The sequence below is a fragment of the Pongo pygmaeus genome, chromosome 1, assembly GCF_028885625.2.
Source record: "Pongo pygmaeus isolate AG05252 chromosome 1, NHGRI_mPonPyg2-v2.0_pri, whole genome shotgun sequence".
NCBI classification, from domain to species: Eukaryota; Metazoa; Chordata; class Mammalia; order Primates; family Hominidae; genus Pongo; species Pongo pygmaeus.
Window position 1 is genome coordinate 42,382,896 of NC_072373.2, and position 18,401 is coordinate 42,401,296.

The 18,401-nt window shown below is 44.9% G+C and overlaps 1 protein-coding gene across 13 annotated transcripts in view; it reads right to left on the reverse strand.

The window, feature by feature from the left end:
• PFKFB2 (6-phosphofructo-2-kinase/fructose-2,6-biphosphatase 2) overlaps nucleotides 1-18,401 on the reverse strand; it is a 46,682-nt gene that overhangs the window by 9,051 nt on the left and 19,230 nt on the right. For 10 of the 13 annotated variants that reach the window (XM_054476762.2, XM_054476773.2, XM_054476544.2 and 7 more), the window contains 13 exons: nucleotides 17,276-17,377; nucleotides 9,923-10,048; nucleotides 9,290-9,386; nucleotides 8,801-8,867; nucleotides 8,589-8,663; nucleotides 8,181-8,237; nucleotides 6,847-6,971; nucleotides 4,284-4,491; nucleotides 3,675-3,821; nucleotides 2,441-2,545; nucleotides 1,559-1,688; nucleotides 721-783; nucleotides 398-462 (listed from right to left, as the gene is read on the reverse strand). In XM_054476762.2, the coding sequence (XP_054332737.1) occupies nucleotides 398-462; nucleotides 721-783; nucleotides 1,559-1,688; nucleotides 2,441-2,545; nucleotides 3,675-3,821; nucleotides 4,284-4,491; nucleotides 6,847-6,971; nucleotides 8,181-8,237; nucleotides 8,589-8,663; nucleotides 8,801-8,867; nucleotides 9,290-9,386; nucleotides 9,923-10,048; nucleotides 17,276-17,360 (1,350 nt within the window). In that variant the 5' untranslated portion in view covers nucleotides 17,361-17,377. Of the gene's footprint in view, nucleotides 1-397; nucleotides 463-720; nucleotides 784-1,558; nucleotides 1,689-2,440; nucleotides 2,546-3,674; nucleotides 3,822-4,283; nucleotides 4,492-6,846; nucleotides 6,972-8,180; nucleotides 8,238-8,588; nucleotides 8,664-8,800; nucleotides 8,868-9,289; nucleotides 9,460-9,922; nucleotides 10,049-17,275; nucleotides 17,378-18,401 lie in introns of those variants that run through there. The other 3 variants (XM_054476849.2, XM_054476475.2, XM_054476947.2) reach the window with 2 other exon arrangements.

Below are 18,401 nucleotides of genomic sequence, written 5' to 3' on the forward strand. Positions count from 1 at the left end.
GCTTATTGAAGACCACACAGATTACCAGGGACAGACCTAGGAATGAACCTACACCTCTTGACCCCCACCTTATAGGCTCCTCTGGACTCTGCTTTCTAAAGGGACACTTGGGGTTGGAGGGGGGTAGTAATTTGCGTTTCACTTCAGCCAAACACTTTCCATATTTAATTGAATTTCCAGGAGCCAACATTCAAGGTTAAGATCCATGAAAGGGGTACTAATTTAAAAAAAAAAAATAATTCCAACATCAGTTTCAGACATAGCAAACTACGTTGGACGTAAGTTCTGAATCCGTTTCCCTTTTGTACATAAAAGAAACCCCAGACTCTTGATGTCAAAGCTTCAAAGACTCAAGGTGGCAGGGAAACTGGCGTGTTCATCGTGGGAAAATACTTACAGTTGGCTTGTCACGGTGCGTGTTCACAGCCTCCACGTTAAGTTTAATTGTTTCCACTTTGCACCCTGACAAAACAGAGGAAAGAGAGGACTTAAAGAAAAAGGTTCAGTGGAAAATTCCTTAGTGATGGGAAAGTATACCACGAAGCAATGTACGCATTCTGCAATACACACAGTCATGCATACATCCCTTTCAAAACAGAAGGCACTGATGGAGCTTCCCTGGTATATAGGGATAATGAAGCTGAACTCTAGACAAACTTCTGAGAAAATTGTGACCTTCCTCGATTCCCAGCTCCCGCCAGCCCCTATGTGCATAGTTACCGTAGGCCACAGGAGTAAGTTTGAAGATGGTATGGAGAGGGCATCTCAAGTATGGTAGCTCATCTGAAAACAGGAAGACTAGGTGAGGGAAGTCTCTTAGTATTATGGAGTAAGGTCAAGTTAGAAAGAATCTGCAGAGCTCATAATGAGTTTCCCTTACTCTGACCACCTCTTAGAGTTGTACAACTCCTCCCTTAAACCCCAGACCACAAAGCCACCCAACCTTCTGAGTGGCTAAGGAAGGAAATAAGGCCATCTTAGATCCTTCCACGCAGGCAAGAACAGGAAGAAGTACTGTAGCCAGAGAGCCCAATGGAAGGGGGTCACCTGGGTACAGCAAAGGCCAATAAGGTCTGACCACAACAGCTTCCCAGCAGCTCAGGATGCTGAGCTCAGCGTCCACAATGCAGGCTTTCCAGGAGCTCCCGAAGATTGGGAAGGGAAGTATGGAAGAAAGCAACAGCACCTTCTTACTGCCCTTACCCAGAAACAACTGCTGCTCCTAAAATACCACCCTCCTAGTAGGCTGCGTGGCAGGCTGGGAATATTCAGCCACTGTCCTGATGCTGCCAAGAGTGTTAGCGTGACACTGGCCCTTGAGCCAGGCAGGATCAAGGAGCACCAGCAGCAGCCACTCTCCATTGGAAGCTTTCATAGCAGCAGAGTGAACTCAGCAAGTCATTGACTCAGTGGCTGCTGGGAGTCCCACACTGCTGTCTGGAGAAAGTACTCTAACTTGAGCGGAGACAGGGAGGTCTGTTTCCCAGGAATCCTGGTGCCACTGCAAGTCCAGCCCTCTCCCCCTGGATGTGTCTCCCAGCCCCTCCCTCAAAGGCACCTGCACCCTTATCCAAGAAGTAGGCCAGGAGGCAGCGCATGACAGCCTGGTGGGAGATGACGAGGACATTGCCCTGACGTTCCAGCTCCATGATGACAGGCTCCAGCCGCTGCACCAGGTCCTGGTATGACTGTGGAGGGAAATGGGGCAGGCTGGCAGGAGCCCAGGTGCAAGCTGGCAGCCAAGTTAGTGGCTGGACCTTGGAGACTAAGGGCCACTTCTTCTTCCTCAGCTGGCTTTCCTCCTGGAGGCTCAGTGAGTTTACATCACCTGCTAACTGCCCCCAGCCCTGGTATCTCTTGAGAAAACTCAGATCTTTCAAAAGCAATATTTAGACCAAGAAAACTACAGGTTAAGAAGAGGAAGTGTGACTTTAACCTGTGTGTGTGTTTTTTCTTCCCACAGATTAATACAGGCAGTGAGACAACAAGAGACTCCTAGGGGTTTCCTGTACCTCTGCCATTCAGTTTTATTTACTTTTGCCTCACACATCCCTAGAGTATGGAAGCTACTTAGACAAGGAAATAGCCTAAAACACTCAAGATGATAGGGAAATAATTCCTATCCCATATATTTACTTGGTGACTCCACTTACTTATGTGGGGGTGGGATTGAGAGAGTACAAGGAAAAAAAGAAGTAAAAATGATTGTGTTGATTCTAAAACATACTGAACAGAGGATGCCTTGTCACCCTTATCCCTGGGAATCTTAACAATTAATGAGGCATTCGACTGTCTAAGCTGAATGAAACCAAAATGACCCAAGGGAAGGAAGATAAATGATGCCTAGACCCTCCAAATCACATTCAATCCTTCCCCCAAATTAAAGCTAAACACTCAGCAAGGGTCTAGGCAGTTACTTTACATGACAGGGGTGTCTCACCTCCCCACCAGGATATCGATACAGATACTTCTCTTGATCTCGAAGTGCAAACTCTTCTGGGTACCGTTTCTCAATCTCTGCATAGGTCATCTCTTCACACACACCCTGCAAAAAGCCACTTGAAGCTGGCTTGAAGAGATAGACTGTACCACACCAGCCCCATCCCAAATAAGGAAGATGACATCGAAGAATGCTAGTTTCTTAGTACATGCCAGGCACTGTGCTGGGTCCTTTCATGTATTGCAGCTGCCTGTGACCAGAGTGTCACAGAGTGTCTGTGACTCACCGGGTGAGGACCACTGCAGGAAGGAGGCAACTTCTCTAGCTCAAGCTACCACATTCTCCTACTACTGGGGGGAACTTACAGATCAAGAAAGTCAAGAGGCTAAAAGGAACAGGAAGCAGAGAAGGAGGGAAACTGAAGGGACTGGAGACCTTGCATGAAAAATAAAAGGGTAGAAGGAAGGAAAGAAAAAGAAATGTCGGCCGGGCGTGGTGGCTTATGCCTGTAATCCCAACACTTTGGGTGGCCAAGGCGGGTGGATCACAAGGTCAGGAGTTCAAGACCAGCCTGGCCAAGATGGTGAAACCCCGTCTCCCCTAAAACTACAAAAATTAGCCAGGCATGGTGGCAGATGCCTATAATCCCAGCTACTCGGGAGGCTGAGGGAGAGAATTGCTCGAACCCGGGAGGCGGAGGTTGCAGTGAGCCAAGATCACGCCACTGCACTCCAGCCTGGGCCACAGAGCGAGACTCCATCTCACAAAAAAAAAAAAAAAAAAAAAAAAAGAAATTTCTACTTTTGTGCTCAAGAAGAGAGAAAGCCAAGAGAAATTTTGGGAAAAACTTTTCCTGAATAGCTGACCAAATGATCTAAGCAGAAAGCAAAGAAGTGGGTTGTTAGCTATTTATTTTTCCCAGGAGGCAAATATACAAAGGAACAAAATGAGTCCTTGTTAGCCCTACTTTCCCCAGGTGCCAGAAAGGCTGGCTCAAAAATTGGTTTGGGTCCCATGATTGGCACAGGTAGTGAATCAGGCAGGAAACCCCTGATTAAGGGTGCAATTGTCCTCCCTGAGCCCCCGAGCTGGCCATAGAGTCAGCTTCCTCAGAGTTTTTACTTGTTGGTTCTAGTTTCCTAGATAAAACTGTCTAAATAGTGACTTCTGAGAGTTCCTGCCTGAATACGAGACTCTTGTTGGCTTTTCTGGGCCTTCAGAGCTTTCTACTCACAGCATCAATCTCATTCAGAATCTTCCACTGCTCATAGGGCACCCCGAGAGATTCAGCAGTCTGTATGGTCCTCTTCAACTGGCTTGTCCACACTTTGAGGTCTGTTATTTCCTGTTCCTCCAGAAATTTCCTTAGAGCTTGGGCAAACTGGGGTTTAAAAATGAAAATTAAGGGTAAAAAGAAAACACACAGACACACACACACACACACACACACACACTCACTCAACACACATATACACAAAGCCTGTTAACTTGGCCTGTAATGGACAACGTGCATAGCCATGGTCAAAATCCATAAGGTGCTACATAGTTAATATAAACCCAAAAGGAAATGAACTTTAACTGGAGCACCCTGTACAATGCTAAGTACACAAGTTGTGCCCAATGAATATCTCATGGTTGAATGATCACAGCAGAAATGGGTCCAAGCTATCTACACTTCAATACAGAGCTAGACGCAGTGAGCAAGAACACACCTTGAGCACTTGCATATGAGACCACAGCCTACGTCCAAATGGGATTTAAGTAAGGAGATAAAAGAGATGACCTCAGCCATGCCCTTCTAACTCTAAGCCTAGAAAATCCAGTGTGCTGACTAATTATTCACCTGCTTTCCCCGCACCGAGAGGCCAGAGTCACCCCCAATCTTCCCCAAGAGATTGAACTCGCTTTCTCCATGCCGGCAAAGGTAAATGGTGCGAGGCTGGACGTGGATATTCATGAGGTAGTAGACTATCTTGCTCTGGATGTAGTCCTGGACTCTGTTGACTAAAAACCGCTGGCCCACGTTTATCACCTTGATGAAAGAAAGATCCCTGGGACAGGAAAGGAAAAAAAAAATTCCCTAGGTAAGAAAATCTGAGAATAAGAATCAGAGGGAAAAGGATTTCTATAGGGACTTGCAGGCTCACAGCAGCTCTTCCTCCCCTCCTCTGTCACACCCACGTTTATGGAACCAAATGGTAGGAGATTAATTACTCCTTAAAACCAAGATGAAGTACAATTTCCTGAACTTCTAGTAAGTTCATACCATTTCCTCAGTGCCTGTAGTGTGACACGTAATGTAGATAAACATGATAAACAGAATTCAGGCTTCCCATCAGGGGCTAGACTAGGTGACCTGAAGATTTTGCTAAGCCCAAAATTTGGTGAGAAGAATAGGCCCCTTTTGAGGCAGTTAAGACTTGGCCAGAATATGGCATGACGAGGAATGAGGGGAAGGGAAGAGGCAGCAGAAGCACAGACAGAAATGTCTATATACTCCCTGCATCTACCTAATTATGATTCTCTCAATGACACTTTCAGACATTGCTTGCTTCGAGGCCAACATGAGATTGTTCTTTTTATAAAAGTCATAAGTGTGGCTGGACGCGGTGGCTCATGCCTGTAATCCTAGCACTTTGGGAGGCCAAGGCGGGTGGACCAGGAGATCAGGAGTTTGAGAACAGCCTGGCCAACATGGTGAAACCCCATCTCTACTAAAAATACAAAAATTAGCCAGGCGTGGTGGTGGGTGCCTGTAATCCCAGCTACTCAGGAGGCTGAGGCAGGAGAATTGCTTGAACCCAGGAAGGGGGAGGTTGCAGTGAGCCGAGATCATGCCACTGCACTCCTGGGCAACAAAAGCGAGAGACTCCATCTCAACAAAAAAAGTCATAAGTGCCTATTTTAAATCAAAAAATCAGAAAAAATGATGGAAGGATGCAAATCATGCATCACCCTACTACCAGAGATAACATATACAAACATACACATGTATATCTATGTAGATCTTCTGTATATTTTTCTAGGTGGGACCTTGTTCCAGCTGAAGAATAATTTTATGCCATATCTAGAGGTGGTTTTCAGCCTCCGAATTAAGGGGATTCTGGGAAACCCACTTGAAGGAACTGAAAGGCTGAAAACATTAAACAGACCACTGTATTAAGTGTGCCATGCACATTAAATGTGCCATTTACTTGGCTGCAGGTCTGTATTATATGAATAGAGCTGTTAACTGCCCTGAATGCATGTTCTTTCATGAGGCCACATTCTTGCAGATTTCCATGTGTACACCATCTTTCTTCAACATGGACTTGGTTTTGTTATGGCTCATATACCTCACACATGACAAGTTAATCTATAGTCTATACCACACTGCCAACAAATGCTTCCATAGTAACGACAGCTGGCATTGATCAGACATTTCTCTGAGTCAGGCATGTTTTTGAGGGCTTTGCATGTTATATATATATATAGAGAGAGAGAGAGAGATAGACATAAAAAATATGCAATATGTAATATATATAATATGTTATGCTATAATATGCATGATATACACACAAGCATTAATATATGTGAAATATCATATAATATATATAAACTTTAAAAACTGATGACACATCTCCAAAGGGTATCCTACAACACCCCCGTTCAGATATGGAGCAGTGATTCTCTACCAGGGATGACTGTGCCCCCTGGGGAACATCTGCCATGTCTGGAGACATTTTGGTTGTCACAGCTTGGAGGTGTTACTGGCATCTAGTGGGCAAAGGCCAGGGAAGCCGCTAAACATCCTACAATGCACAGGACAGCTCCTACAACAAAGAATTACCCAGCTCAAAGTGCCAATAATACTGAGATTGAGGAAATCATGCTCTAGAGACTGGAGAGAAAAAATTGATGATAAAAAACACTTCCGGCCAGGTGCAGTGACTCATACCTGTAATCCTAGCACTTTGGGAGGCTGAGGCGGGTGGATCACTTGAGCTCAGGAGTTCAAGACCAGCCTGGCCAACATGGGGAAACTCTATCTTTACTAAAAAAAAAAAAAAATAGCTGGGCATGGTGGCGCACACCTGTGGTCCCAGCTACTCAGGAGGCTGAGGTGGGAGGATCACCTGAGCCCAGGGGGTAGCAGTTGCAGTGGGCCCTGATTTTGCCACTGCACTCCAGCCTGGGTGACGGAGCGAGACCCCATCTCAAAACAAAACAAAACAAACTACTTCAATTTTTCATGTACAAGATGCAATACACATAAAAGCCACAAATCCATACCTTATTTCTCTGGGATGATGTTAACACTATAGATCTAGACTATCAGAAGGAAGTTAGAGAACTCAGGGAGAAAGGTTATTTTCCCAGATGAGACCTTTGCCTTGGGCCCTTCAAACCATGGCCTTAAACCTTACTTGTCATAGTTGTCTGGGTCAAGAGGTCGGTAGGTAACTTTGTAGCACTCAATTCTCTTCAGGAAGTCCTCCATTACGTTCTCTCTGTTCCTTTCAGGGTAGTCAGGGCTCGACACCTTAACCTCCTGAAATCATAGGAACCAGTAAAGGCCTCATCAGAGGTCTGCCCGTAACAGTCCTCCTACAAATAGCCACTGCTAAAAAAAAGAAAAAGAAGTCCATAAAAGTCGCCTTTCACTGGAACATTGGCACTCTACTCATTGAGTACCCCCCGCCCCGCCCCGCCCCGTCCTGTGACCCTGGCAACCAAAAAAGTTAAGACAACTGGGGAGTCATGTGCCTGCACTTGGCTGAAGGACAGAGGCAGTCACGCAGCCAAAGCTGCTCCTGGGCCCCAATCCCTTTATGTACTTTCCTGAGAAAACAGAACAGGCTCCAATGTTTCCCTATTACCACTCAGAATAGGGTGCATGACCCCAGTGCCTGACTTGGGACTAGATGCCTCTTCCTCAGATGATCCCAAGTTCCTACGGCTGGGAGAGCACCTGCATAAGACCATGTACAGATATCTACTCGGTCCAGCAGAGCACAACCCATCCAATGGGGACTGGCTTACACTGTGACCCCACAGGGAATAAGGAGCTCAATGTATAGAACACTGACTAGAACATTGGACAAATGCTGGGGAGATAACCTTCCTGTAGGTAAGTCCTGAAATGAAGAGTCTGATCTACTCTTTTTTTTTTTTTTTTTTTTGAGACAGGTTCTTACTCTGTTACCAAGACTGGACTGCAGTGGCACAATCATGGCTCACTGCAGCCTCAACCTCCTTGGACATGTTCTCACTCTGTCACCAAGACTGGACTGCAGTGTCACAATCACGGCTCACTGTGGCCTCAACCTCCCAGGCTAAGGTGATCCTCCTGGGCTCAAGCAATCCATTTGCCTCAGCCTCCCAAAGTCCTGAGACTACCGGCATGAGCACCGCACCCAGCTGATCTATTCCAGCATCTAGGTCTCAGCATTCATATAATACCCAGAGCACAGGGCCAAGAATCCTACAACCTAAACCCTGGTTTCAATTCAACAGCTAATTCTTATTTGATTCTTTAAAGCCTCAGTTTCCTCTCCCAAAAGAAGAGTGTAGAAGTACCAGATGGGGCTCTGGCAGATAGAAAAGATCTCTTTGTGATGTTAAACATGTCTATTTCTCTCTTTCATTATGAAAACACCCCTCCCCAACAACACACACACATGCACACACACACACACACACCCCCAACACACACAGCACAAAAGGTGAAGAGGAGATGATATGTAGGGGTGTCACCAACCAGAATATTGGCAGCAATGACATCAGGATCATCACAGACGGATTCCACAAAGAATACCTGGCCATGGAGAGAAGGCAGTGATAAGCAAGTCAAAAATGCCAGGCTGTTAATTAAGAGCACATGCTCATCTACCCCACCCAGCCACCACATCTCCCAGGATTTTCTTCATGAAAGTGGCCTTCAAGTCCTCCTCATAGCTCTTACCACAGCCCCTGGGCCTCGAACATACAGGCTAACAGTCTGAGAAAGGACCTGAATGAAAACACTCAAGGACTGGGGGAATGCTCTGAGAGAAGAGATTCAGATATCCCATCCTGTCCTCACCCACTAGAGTGAGAGATCCATGCCCGTAGCCTGACTCCCCAACTCTACTCATCCCTTTTCCTCCAGCGTGGAGTCAGATCCTACCTTGAAGGAATTCTGTTCAGCAAAGTTCAAAATCATGTCCCTCCTCTCCCGGGTTGTATTGGTGGCATCAAACACCTGTGAAGAAAGCACACAAGGTAAATGAGCAGGAACAGAGAAATGGAACCCCACCAGGGCAGACTCAAGGTGGGGCTGGGTAGCCAGGCTGCTGCAAGGGTGGGGACCAGAAAGAAGCAGCAGCAGATAAAGCTTACCGCAATCTGACCATTCTCCTCAGTGAGATACGCCTTAACATCTTCCAGCGCCACCAGAGCACACTGTCTGCCATGAGAGCAAATGAAACCAGCAAGGAGAGCTAAGCTCAAACAGTCAGAGACACAAACATTTGGGTGGCTACAGGAGTCACATCTCTGCCCACTTAGTTTCCCACTGTTCAAAACCTTTCTCTAACTAGATCTTTCAATTTTCTCACTGAGGGTTTTCACACCATCCTATAACCCCTTCCCGCCCCTGCCCCAATGCACAGATCTTAGCCCTCTTTAGACTTCTCCTACAAGCACACAGGTATCACCCTGAGCCCTGTTCTTCTGACCACCCAAGCCCAAGGCCACTTGCCCATCAGATAGCTTCCATTTAACTTCCCCATAAGATATTTACTGAGATGAAACCAAGCCCTGTCACACCAAGTCTCATGACGGCCAAGAAAGAGCTGACCTGGAGATCAGGCCTTAAACAAGACTCACTTGCGGATCTTCATGGCCTCCTCATTGTCATGCCGAAAGAAGTCGTAGGACTTATAGGACTTGACTGCTTCACGCCGATACACCCCAAGATTAAACACTGTAGAAGACACCCAAATCCTTCAGCAGCAAAATAATATGATGGCCCCACCAAATGGGACTTGTTTCTTGGCCTAATGTCAGAGTGACCAAGGGGATGAAAAAAGCAGCAACATGGTAGGTTGGGAACAATATTAAGAGTCAAAAGAGTTGGGTTCAAGTCCTGACTTTCTAGACCTTGGACAAGTCTTAAGCTGTCTGAGGTTTCAATTTCCTCAGCCACTCTGTTTATTTCACAGAGACACTGCTAGGGTTATATAAGATGATGTCCATGTAAGCCTTCTGAAAAGGTACAGCCCTATGCTCATCTAAATCTTAACAGTCCTATCAAAGGCATTCCCTCAAAACTAGGCCAATCCACCCACGCCAGGAGGAGACAAGTCTGGGAATAGAGAATAACTCCAGTAAACCAGAAAGCAACTGCTATTTCTGCCAGAAGCACCCTATAGCATTGATGCCAGGAAGAATAAGTCTCCCAGAGACCTGTGAGGCCCAGGAACTAATAATTTTCTTTCCTAGGGAATGAGCCACACTTACCTTTGGTGGGGACTCCAATCCAGTTGAGGTAGCGTGTTAGTTTCTTGGACACATAAGTTTTACCCCGGGCCGGCAAACCAATCATAACGATCAGAGTCGGGGAGTTGGTCATGTAGGAGGCCCATGCTAGAAGGAAATTAAACAAAATAAAACGAAATGACTAGGGTCCTAGTAAGGTTTTTTGGTGTCTGTTTTTTTGCGACGGAGTCACGCTCTGTCGCCAGGCTGGAGTACAGTGGTGTGATCTCAGCTCATTGCAACCTCTGCCTCCCAGGTTCAAGTGATTCTCCCGCCTCAGCCTCCCGAATACCTGGGACTACAGGCACCCGCCACCATGCCCAGCTAATTTTTGTATTTTCAGTAGAGATGGGGTTTCACCATGTTGGCCAGGATGGTCTCAATTTCTTGACCTCGTGATCCACCCACCTCAGCCTCCCAAAGTGCTGGGATTACAGGCGTGAGGCACCCAGTCCCACTGGGGCCTAGTAAGGTTTATACACTGAGCTACGAACTTCATAGTCATAATCTCATTTTATCTTCATAAACCTGTGGAGCAAAGGTTCAGCAAGTCTGGGAAGACAAATAAGGTGATATCAGGCAGGCCTCCTGAAATAGAGTTAAAAGGTTATGCAGGCTTCCAGAAAATGCCCAAACCAAGACACGTCTTTCCCACATGTCTGAGGTCTTCACTGAAGTACCCAAGGTGGAAAGAGGAAAAAAGTAGCAAGGATAAGAAAGAAAATAACCATGCTGCAGCCAGACATGACAGCTCATGCCTGTAATCCCATCAATTTGGGAGCCTGAGGTGGGAGGATCACTTGAGGCCAGGAGTTCAAGATAAGCCTGGGCAACATAGAGACACCCTTGTCTCTTAAAATATATATATATATATATTTAAGATATATCTTAAATATATAATATTTAAGACATTTAATATATATCTTAAATATATAATATTTAAGACATATATTTAAGATATATATATATATTTAACTTAGCCAGATGTGGGAGTGTGCACCTATAGTCCCAGCTACTCAGGAGGATTGCTTGAGCTCAGGAGTTCAAGGTTGCAGTAAGCCATGATCCCGTCACTGCACTCCAGCCTGAGCGACAGAGCAAGACTTCGTCTCAAAAAAAGAAAGAAAGAAAAGTAACAATGACATCATCCTTAACATAAGAATGCCTAGAAATATAAAAATGACAGAGCTGTGAAGGAAAGTCTAATGCTTGGAGATTCTACCAGTGCAGAACTGAGCTGGCTCCTATAATAGGTCCAACAGAGTTTCTGTCTCCAGGATCCCACTCAACCCTTCAGAACCATGGGCAAGAATTAGCTTGTCCACGGCAAAAAGCCCTGCCTCAAGCTGTTTTGGCCTTTTCACTCAGGCCATGAGCTCCTCTTTAAGCCAGAATTACTAAACCACAGTGAGATTGAGTTGGCAAAGCTTACTTGATACACATTCTGAATAGACCTCAGGAAGCTTCAGGGTAGAGCCAGCCCACATAGGGCATCAGGGCCAATCTGCCACCATGGCCCACGTAAAAGCAAGACAATTGAGAAGCATTAACAGTCCTCAGGCTACCCTTCCTTAGTAAATTAACTTACTTCAGGAATGCTCATTTGCAGAGATAAGTCTCACTGGACAGGCAGGGCACACTAGATGTTCAGGGGACAGGTAACTTGCCTAGGGACACATAATGAGTCAAGGGTACAGCTGGCACTAGAACACAGATCTTGTGCTTCCTTGCAGCTTTTCTCCAAAAAAAGAGGTTCCTCATCACTTTGCTCACAGGGGCTGGCTCCTCCCGGCCCATCTTGCTGCAGAGGAGAGGTGGGAGAAGGACCTGCACTGCTGCCAGCCATTGTCCCGGGTCCAAAAACCACCCTGCGGTCATCTGGGACAGCTCAGTCTCTGCCGGCTCCAATGAGGGAAGGCCCTGCACAGGATGGGGGGAAAAGGAAGAAACACCTTCACCTCCCACTTCCCACCACTGATTCCCAGAAGGTGCCCTGCAAGTTGCGGCTGCCCCTCTGCCTGGTACTAAGGGACCTTGTAAGATTAAGAAACAGTTCTGTAAAATGGAGGTACTTGGATGGGAAATACGACTTTCATTTTTTGAGAAATAAATGTAGAAAGATCTCAATGAAGAAGTGGGAGGAGGGGCCCAGGTAGAGAACCACCCTCGGAAGGAAAAGAGTTTCCTAAGGGTGTTTGGCAAGAAGTACTCAGAGTGACCCTAGTGGTGAGGAGGGAGAAGTGGAGGCCCAGACCTGGGGTCAGAGGGCTTGGCTTTTAGTCCTTTACCCACTGCACACATGGAAAATTCCTGAGTCTCAGCAGGAGCCCCTCCAAGGTAGGTAAAGGAGCAACATAAGTGATTTTCATCTGTGTTCAAACAGGGAGCTCAAAGGCAAGCAAACTGTACCCTGAAGCCTCAGCTGGCATTAATCCCTAATCACTGGCCCCTAAGAGGCAGATAGCCTCTGCATGGGATCAGCTGTCTCAGGTTTAAGTAGTAAAATCTCCTGAGTCTTCACTTTCTCCAGCTCAGCTCAATGCCTGCTCTCAATCCCCCATGATTTGGCTCATTACCTGCACTTCTAGGCCTGCTTTGTTCGCACCTTCCAGCCCATTAGGCACTTCCCCAAAGGTCCTATTACCCTCCCTAAAGCTTAAAATGAACTGATACTTGGGAGCTGCTCTAAAGGCAACCAGGGAACCAGCTGCTCTCTGTTTACCCATGTGGACAGAGAATGCTAAGAACAAAAAAAAAAAAACTGCATCCACTGGGACCTCCCAAGAGCCCTCCAGCAACGCACCTCTCGCCTCTGTCCAGAATACACTTAAGCACACCTGCTACAACCAGGGCTTCTCATTTTCTGGAGTACAAAACTAAACCACACTTCCTATCTCAAATTACCACACTGGCAAAAGTAGGAACATTCTGTCCTGCCTGTTAAAAAACAAAACCACCTGCCACTGCCACCTGATTAATTTCAGAGACAATGTAACCCATCTCTTGATATACAATGGAAAACTGTTTCAATCCTGAAATTCTCTTCCACCTTCTTTAAGCCAGGTTCAACTCCTTTTCTCAAACTTAAACTCATTTTCCTTTCATAAACTTCCTTAGATAAAATGAAGACTTGAGGCCGGGCGCGGTGGCTCATGCCTGTAATCCTCACTTTGGGAGGCCAAGGTGGGTGGATCGCCTGAACCCAGGAGTTTGAGACCAGCCTTGGCAATATGGTGAAACACTATCTCTACTAAAAATATAAAAATTAGCCAGTCTCATAACCCAGTCTCAAAATAAATAAATAAATGTATTTTTTAAAAAAAAGATTTACAAAAAAAATGAGGACTTGATAACTTCCCTCGTGTAAATGGAAAAACTCAAGCCTGGAGAAATTAAGAGCTTTGTCCATGGTCCCACAATAGACAGTCAAGGTCAGGGTTCTGACCGGTCTCCTGATCTCATGACTGCCCATTCAGTCCCAGCTGCCAGCTCCTGTGCCTCATGTCAGCACTTGACAAAGGTACCCTCACGGTAAACACAACTTGCTCTCCATTCTAATCCTGAAGGATGGTCTAGGAGAGCAATGGTTCCCAGCCTTTTCAGGACCCAGGTCGTCTTCTTTTATTGGCTCTAAAGAGGCCTAATATTTAGAAATATGCGCCCATAAAGCATGTTTCATTAGTGACATTTTATCTTTATTCATCAGAAGTCAGAACTGCTGATTATCTCCTGCCAGTTGACAGGTATGAAATAACCAAGTTCATATAACTACGGTCAAACACTAAGAAAGCTGATGTTTCAGTTAACCACTATGGCTATAGTTGATGCTGCCCAATTTCCATCAAATATCTTGAAATATTGAAAACAGCTTACAATATAGAACTTCTCAGGAGAGCAAATTAGTAATACTGATGAACATTTCCAATGTGTCTATCTTTTCTATTATTTCTGTAGGAAAAGTTGCTGGCACAAATGTGCAAAGGTGTATGTGTAAGAATGGTCACTGCAGCACTCTTTGTGATGATGAAAAACTGGAAACAATTTAAATGCCTATCCATGGAAAGCTGGCATATCCATACAATGCAGAATGAGGTAAATCTGCATTTATCAACGTTAAAAGGATGTCCACAAGACAGTAACTTGTTTAAAAAAAAAAAAGGAAATGGCAGCTGAACAGAATATGAACAATATGAACCTACCTTTATTAATAGGATATACCAGAATAAGATGTCTAAAAGAATCAAACTTGGAAGAAACAGGAGTTTTTTACTTTTCGCTTTCTAAATCCTTTCTGTAGTTTGAATTTTTTTATGAACATACATTGCTTTTGTATTTAGGGAAAGGTACATGGAAGAACTTGTCTGTTCCAGAACTACTCAAAAAAAAAAAAAAATTAAAAAGAAAAAAAAAGTATGTAGATTTCTCCATTTCTGCTTTTTTTTTTTTTTCTTTTTTTCCTGAGATGGAGTCTCACTTTGTCGCCCAGGCTGGAGTGCAGTGGCGCGATCTCAGCTCACTGCAAGCTCCACCTCCCGGGTTCACGCCATTCTCCTGCCTCAGCCTCCCGAGTAGCTGGGACTACAGGCGCCTGCCACCATGCCCGGCTAATTTTTTTTTTTTTTTTTTTTTTTGTATTTTTAGTAGAGACGGGGTTTCACCGTGTTAGCCAGGATGGTCTTGATCTCCTGACCTCATGATCCACCCGCCTCAGCCTCCCAAAGTGCTGGGATTACAGGCGTGAGCCACCACGCCCGGCCCTCCATTTCTGCTTTCATAAGCCCTGAAACCAGTCCTCTGAGCACTGTAAAGGCACCTCAGCCAGTAGCCCCTCTTTGCCCCATCCCTGGAGCAGTTGAAGTCCCAGTAACGCTCCTTCGGAGGTTTTGGTTCCCTAAAGTCATTCTTCAGCCCTGAAATCCTCAAGCCCAGTCACTTCCCGGAGTCAAAGTTAGCCAACACAGGTGTAATGAGCAGCAAGGGAACAACGGTTAAGCTATTAATAAAGCAGCTGCTGATGTGAACACTAAGCTGCCAGGTGAACCAGCTCCAAAGTACAGCTCTATAGCAGAGGAAAAGGAAGTAAGTTAACACATATACTCACAACTTTATTTTCTCCTTTGACTATGTCTGCAACAGTCTCACAGCCCGACTGTGACGTGAGGAGAGAATAGGGTAAATAAATCACAGTGGCTTTAGGACACCTTCTTTTTCTTAGAGAAGAAAAAGGCATTTGGAGAAGCTAGAGTTTGGAAAAAAAGAGATTAGAGCCCACAGCAGGAATTAGAGTCTAGAAGACAGGAAAGAAACCAGGGATTACTGCTTCCTTGACTTGAAAGCCCTCAAGGCAAAGGAACTACAGAAGAGTTAGGAAAGCAGGTAGAAGAGATTCCTACCATGGAGAAAAAAGCAGAGCTAGAAGGACTGACACAGGGCATTGTGTAGTCAGAGACTCCCACAATTATCGATCCTGCCCCCTAGCCCCAGCTCTCTTTTGGATCAAGTACCCTAGTAACATGAGTGTACCTCCCTGTAAGAGGTGCATCGAGATCCCCAAATCTGGGTTACAGTATTGTCAAATAAGAGAAGAAAACATTTTTTACTGAAAAAATAATTATTCACAGCCCTCTTTTAAATAGTGAGCTTCCAATACAGCATTTGAGTATGATTCAATACAAACATTTCAGGAATAAATACAATAGGCAGATTGAGTCACCTGTGAAAAATAACACACATTAGCTATATGCCCAACACTCTTCTAAGCACCTTCCTACATTTAGTCATTTAATCCTCACATCACTCTTGGGGGAGACACTGTTAGTATTCCCACTTTTAAAAGGAGTAAACTGAGGCACGGAGAGAACAAGCAACTTGTTCAAGAGCTAAGAAGTCATAAACCCAGGATTCAAACTCAGGCAGTCTGACTCCAGAGGCTACACTCAAACATCATGCTATAGTAGTTATCTCCCCTGGGGTATTCTGCCCTTAGCACCTAGCTTCTTGCCCTGGCAGAGAAAAGAGACCCTAATTGTAGACCCTAACTCTGCCAACCCCAGTATCACATCCAGCCAGCTGCTTCTGTCCAGCAGGCTCCATGGGTGCTAGGTGAAGAGAGATTATCATTGTCAATCATGAAACTGACAAGGGCATGACATCAAGGTCGAGGCTCTGGGAAAAGCTTCGAACATGAGATGATTCCTGGTCTCGTGCTGGTCGGCTGTTTCCACCTGCTGATATATATATATATTCCTTGACTAACTGGTTATATATATACACATATATATTTGTGTATATATTATACATATATATGTTATATATGTATACATATGTTATATATATACATATATATGTTATATATAACATATATATGTATATATACATATATATGTATATATATGTATACATATATATATGTATATATACATATATATGTTATATATAATAAATATGTGTATATATATATACATATATATATGTTATATATATGTATATATATATAACCACTGAAGTGAGAAGAACTGACTGACAGGATTCCACAGGAATGGTGCCATCCAGAAGCAGAGGCAAGAGTTAGCACTCTTTCAGGTTCCCCAAAATATGTGGGGAACAGAGTCCCAGATCTTTTGGGAAGCTATGCAGCCTATGATGCTTAGAAATACAGATCCATGGGGACAGGAAATGATGCTTCATCTCCTCGCAAACCCTCCTGCTGTTTCTATCTAAAAGACAGGCATGGAAATGAAAATGCTCATGTGAAAGCTGTCCTCAAAAAAATGAACCTATAGGGAAAATAGTTTACAAAGTACAAAGGCTAAACCTGTGAGAAAGTAAGATGCCCAAGACACTGTGAGAAGCCAAGTGTCAGGGCTCATTCCCCTCAGGCCTGTAGGAAGGAAACCAAGCAGCACTGGCTCCCATCTGCAATTTCTACAATGAGCAGCACTCTCCCAAAACTTAGCCCAACAGATAAAGCTGGTAACATTACCAGCTCCAAGTAATTCCTGTACCTGCAACTGTGCCTTACTCACTGTGTGTACAATAATGTTAGTTCTAACTTCCATCAGCAAGCCAGTGTGCAAACATCCCAGGAGACAGAGATTCAGTTTAAGAAAGCAGTAAGAAACTGCTGGACTACACCAGTAGTCTAGCCCCAAGAACAGACACTTCACTAATTCTACTTGTTTTAGACAGGACATTCCACCCTAGAGACTTTGTATTAAATTTCCATGTCAAAGAATTATTTATCACTCCTACCAAGCAGCAGAGTCCAGTATTATAACTATATTCCCAAGATAAAATGCTGAGAGAGAGCAGTCCCTCCTCTCTGCCAGAACTCACAACATTTCTTCTCTGACATTCGAAGATTTGGGGGTTTGGTTTCATAGCTGTTGTTGTTCTGTTCTGAGGAAGATGCCCCAGACATGGCAGCTCTTCAGATGTCTGAAACAGAGAAGTAGAATGTAAAAAAGGGAAGGGGAAGAAAGAAGACATAACCTAAAAAAAAAACTTAGTGCATTGGATCCATGTGATATAAGTAAAAACACCCTGGGCCAAGAGACAAGTTCAGTCCTGTTTCTCCCAGTTAGCAGCTACTTCTCTAGCCCTCTTTTTCCTCACCTATAAAAAGAGTTGCACTAGAACCTTACATTTATCTTCTGACTTACGAGTCTACATTTACAGACGTTATCTTCTTCAGTCCTAACAATAATCTTGTAATCAGGCAGATTTTGCCACCAGTATTTCTTCTCATTTTACAGATTGAAAATTTGAGATTCATCGAATTAAGTGGCCTGCTCAAGGTTTCATGACCTCAGATTCTAGTTTCAAGAATCTGGGCAGAGCAGTGGCAGCAGTTGGGGTGGGGTGGGTTATGAATAGATGAAGTTCATTACCAGGAAAGTAACTCCAATCTAACGGTAGGACTCAGTTTTGCAAACAGTGAGGCCGGGCACGGTGGCTCACTCCTGGAATTCCAACACTTTGGGAGGCTGAGGCGGGCGGATCACGAGGTCAAGAGATAGAGACCATCCTGGCCAACATAGTGAAACCCCGTCTCCACTAAAAATACAAAAATTAGCCGGGCGTGGTGGTGCGCGCCTGTAGTCCCAGCTACTCGGGAGGCTGAGGCAGGAGAATCGCTTGAACCCGGGAGGCGGAGGTTGCAGTGAGCCAAGACCGCGCCACTGCACTCCAGCCTAGCGACAGAGCGAGACTCTGTCAAAAAAAAAAAAAAGGAAAAATGAAAAAGAAAGAAAGAAAAGAAAAGAAAAGAAAAAAGTGAGGGACGTGGGAAAATCTCGAACATATTCCCTGAAGGAAAAACAGTGACTGGACCCCAAGACAGCCCTAGCACGTCGTCATTTCTCCTCTAGCGCATTCTCAAGCCCTGCTCCGCACTCTCTCCCTAGTTACCCCCGGGACTCAGTCTAAAGAACACCGGAGCGCTGAGGTGGTAAATGACTTC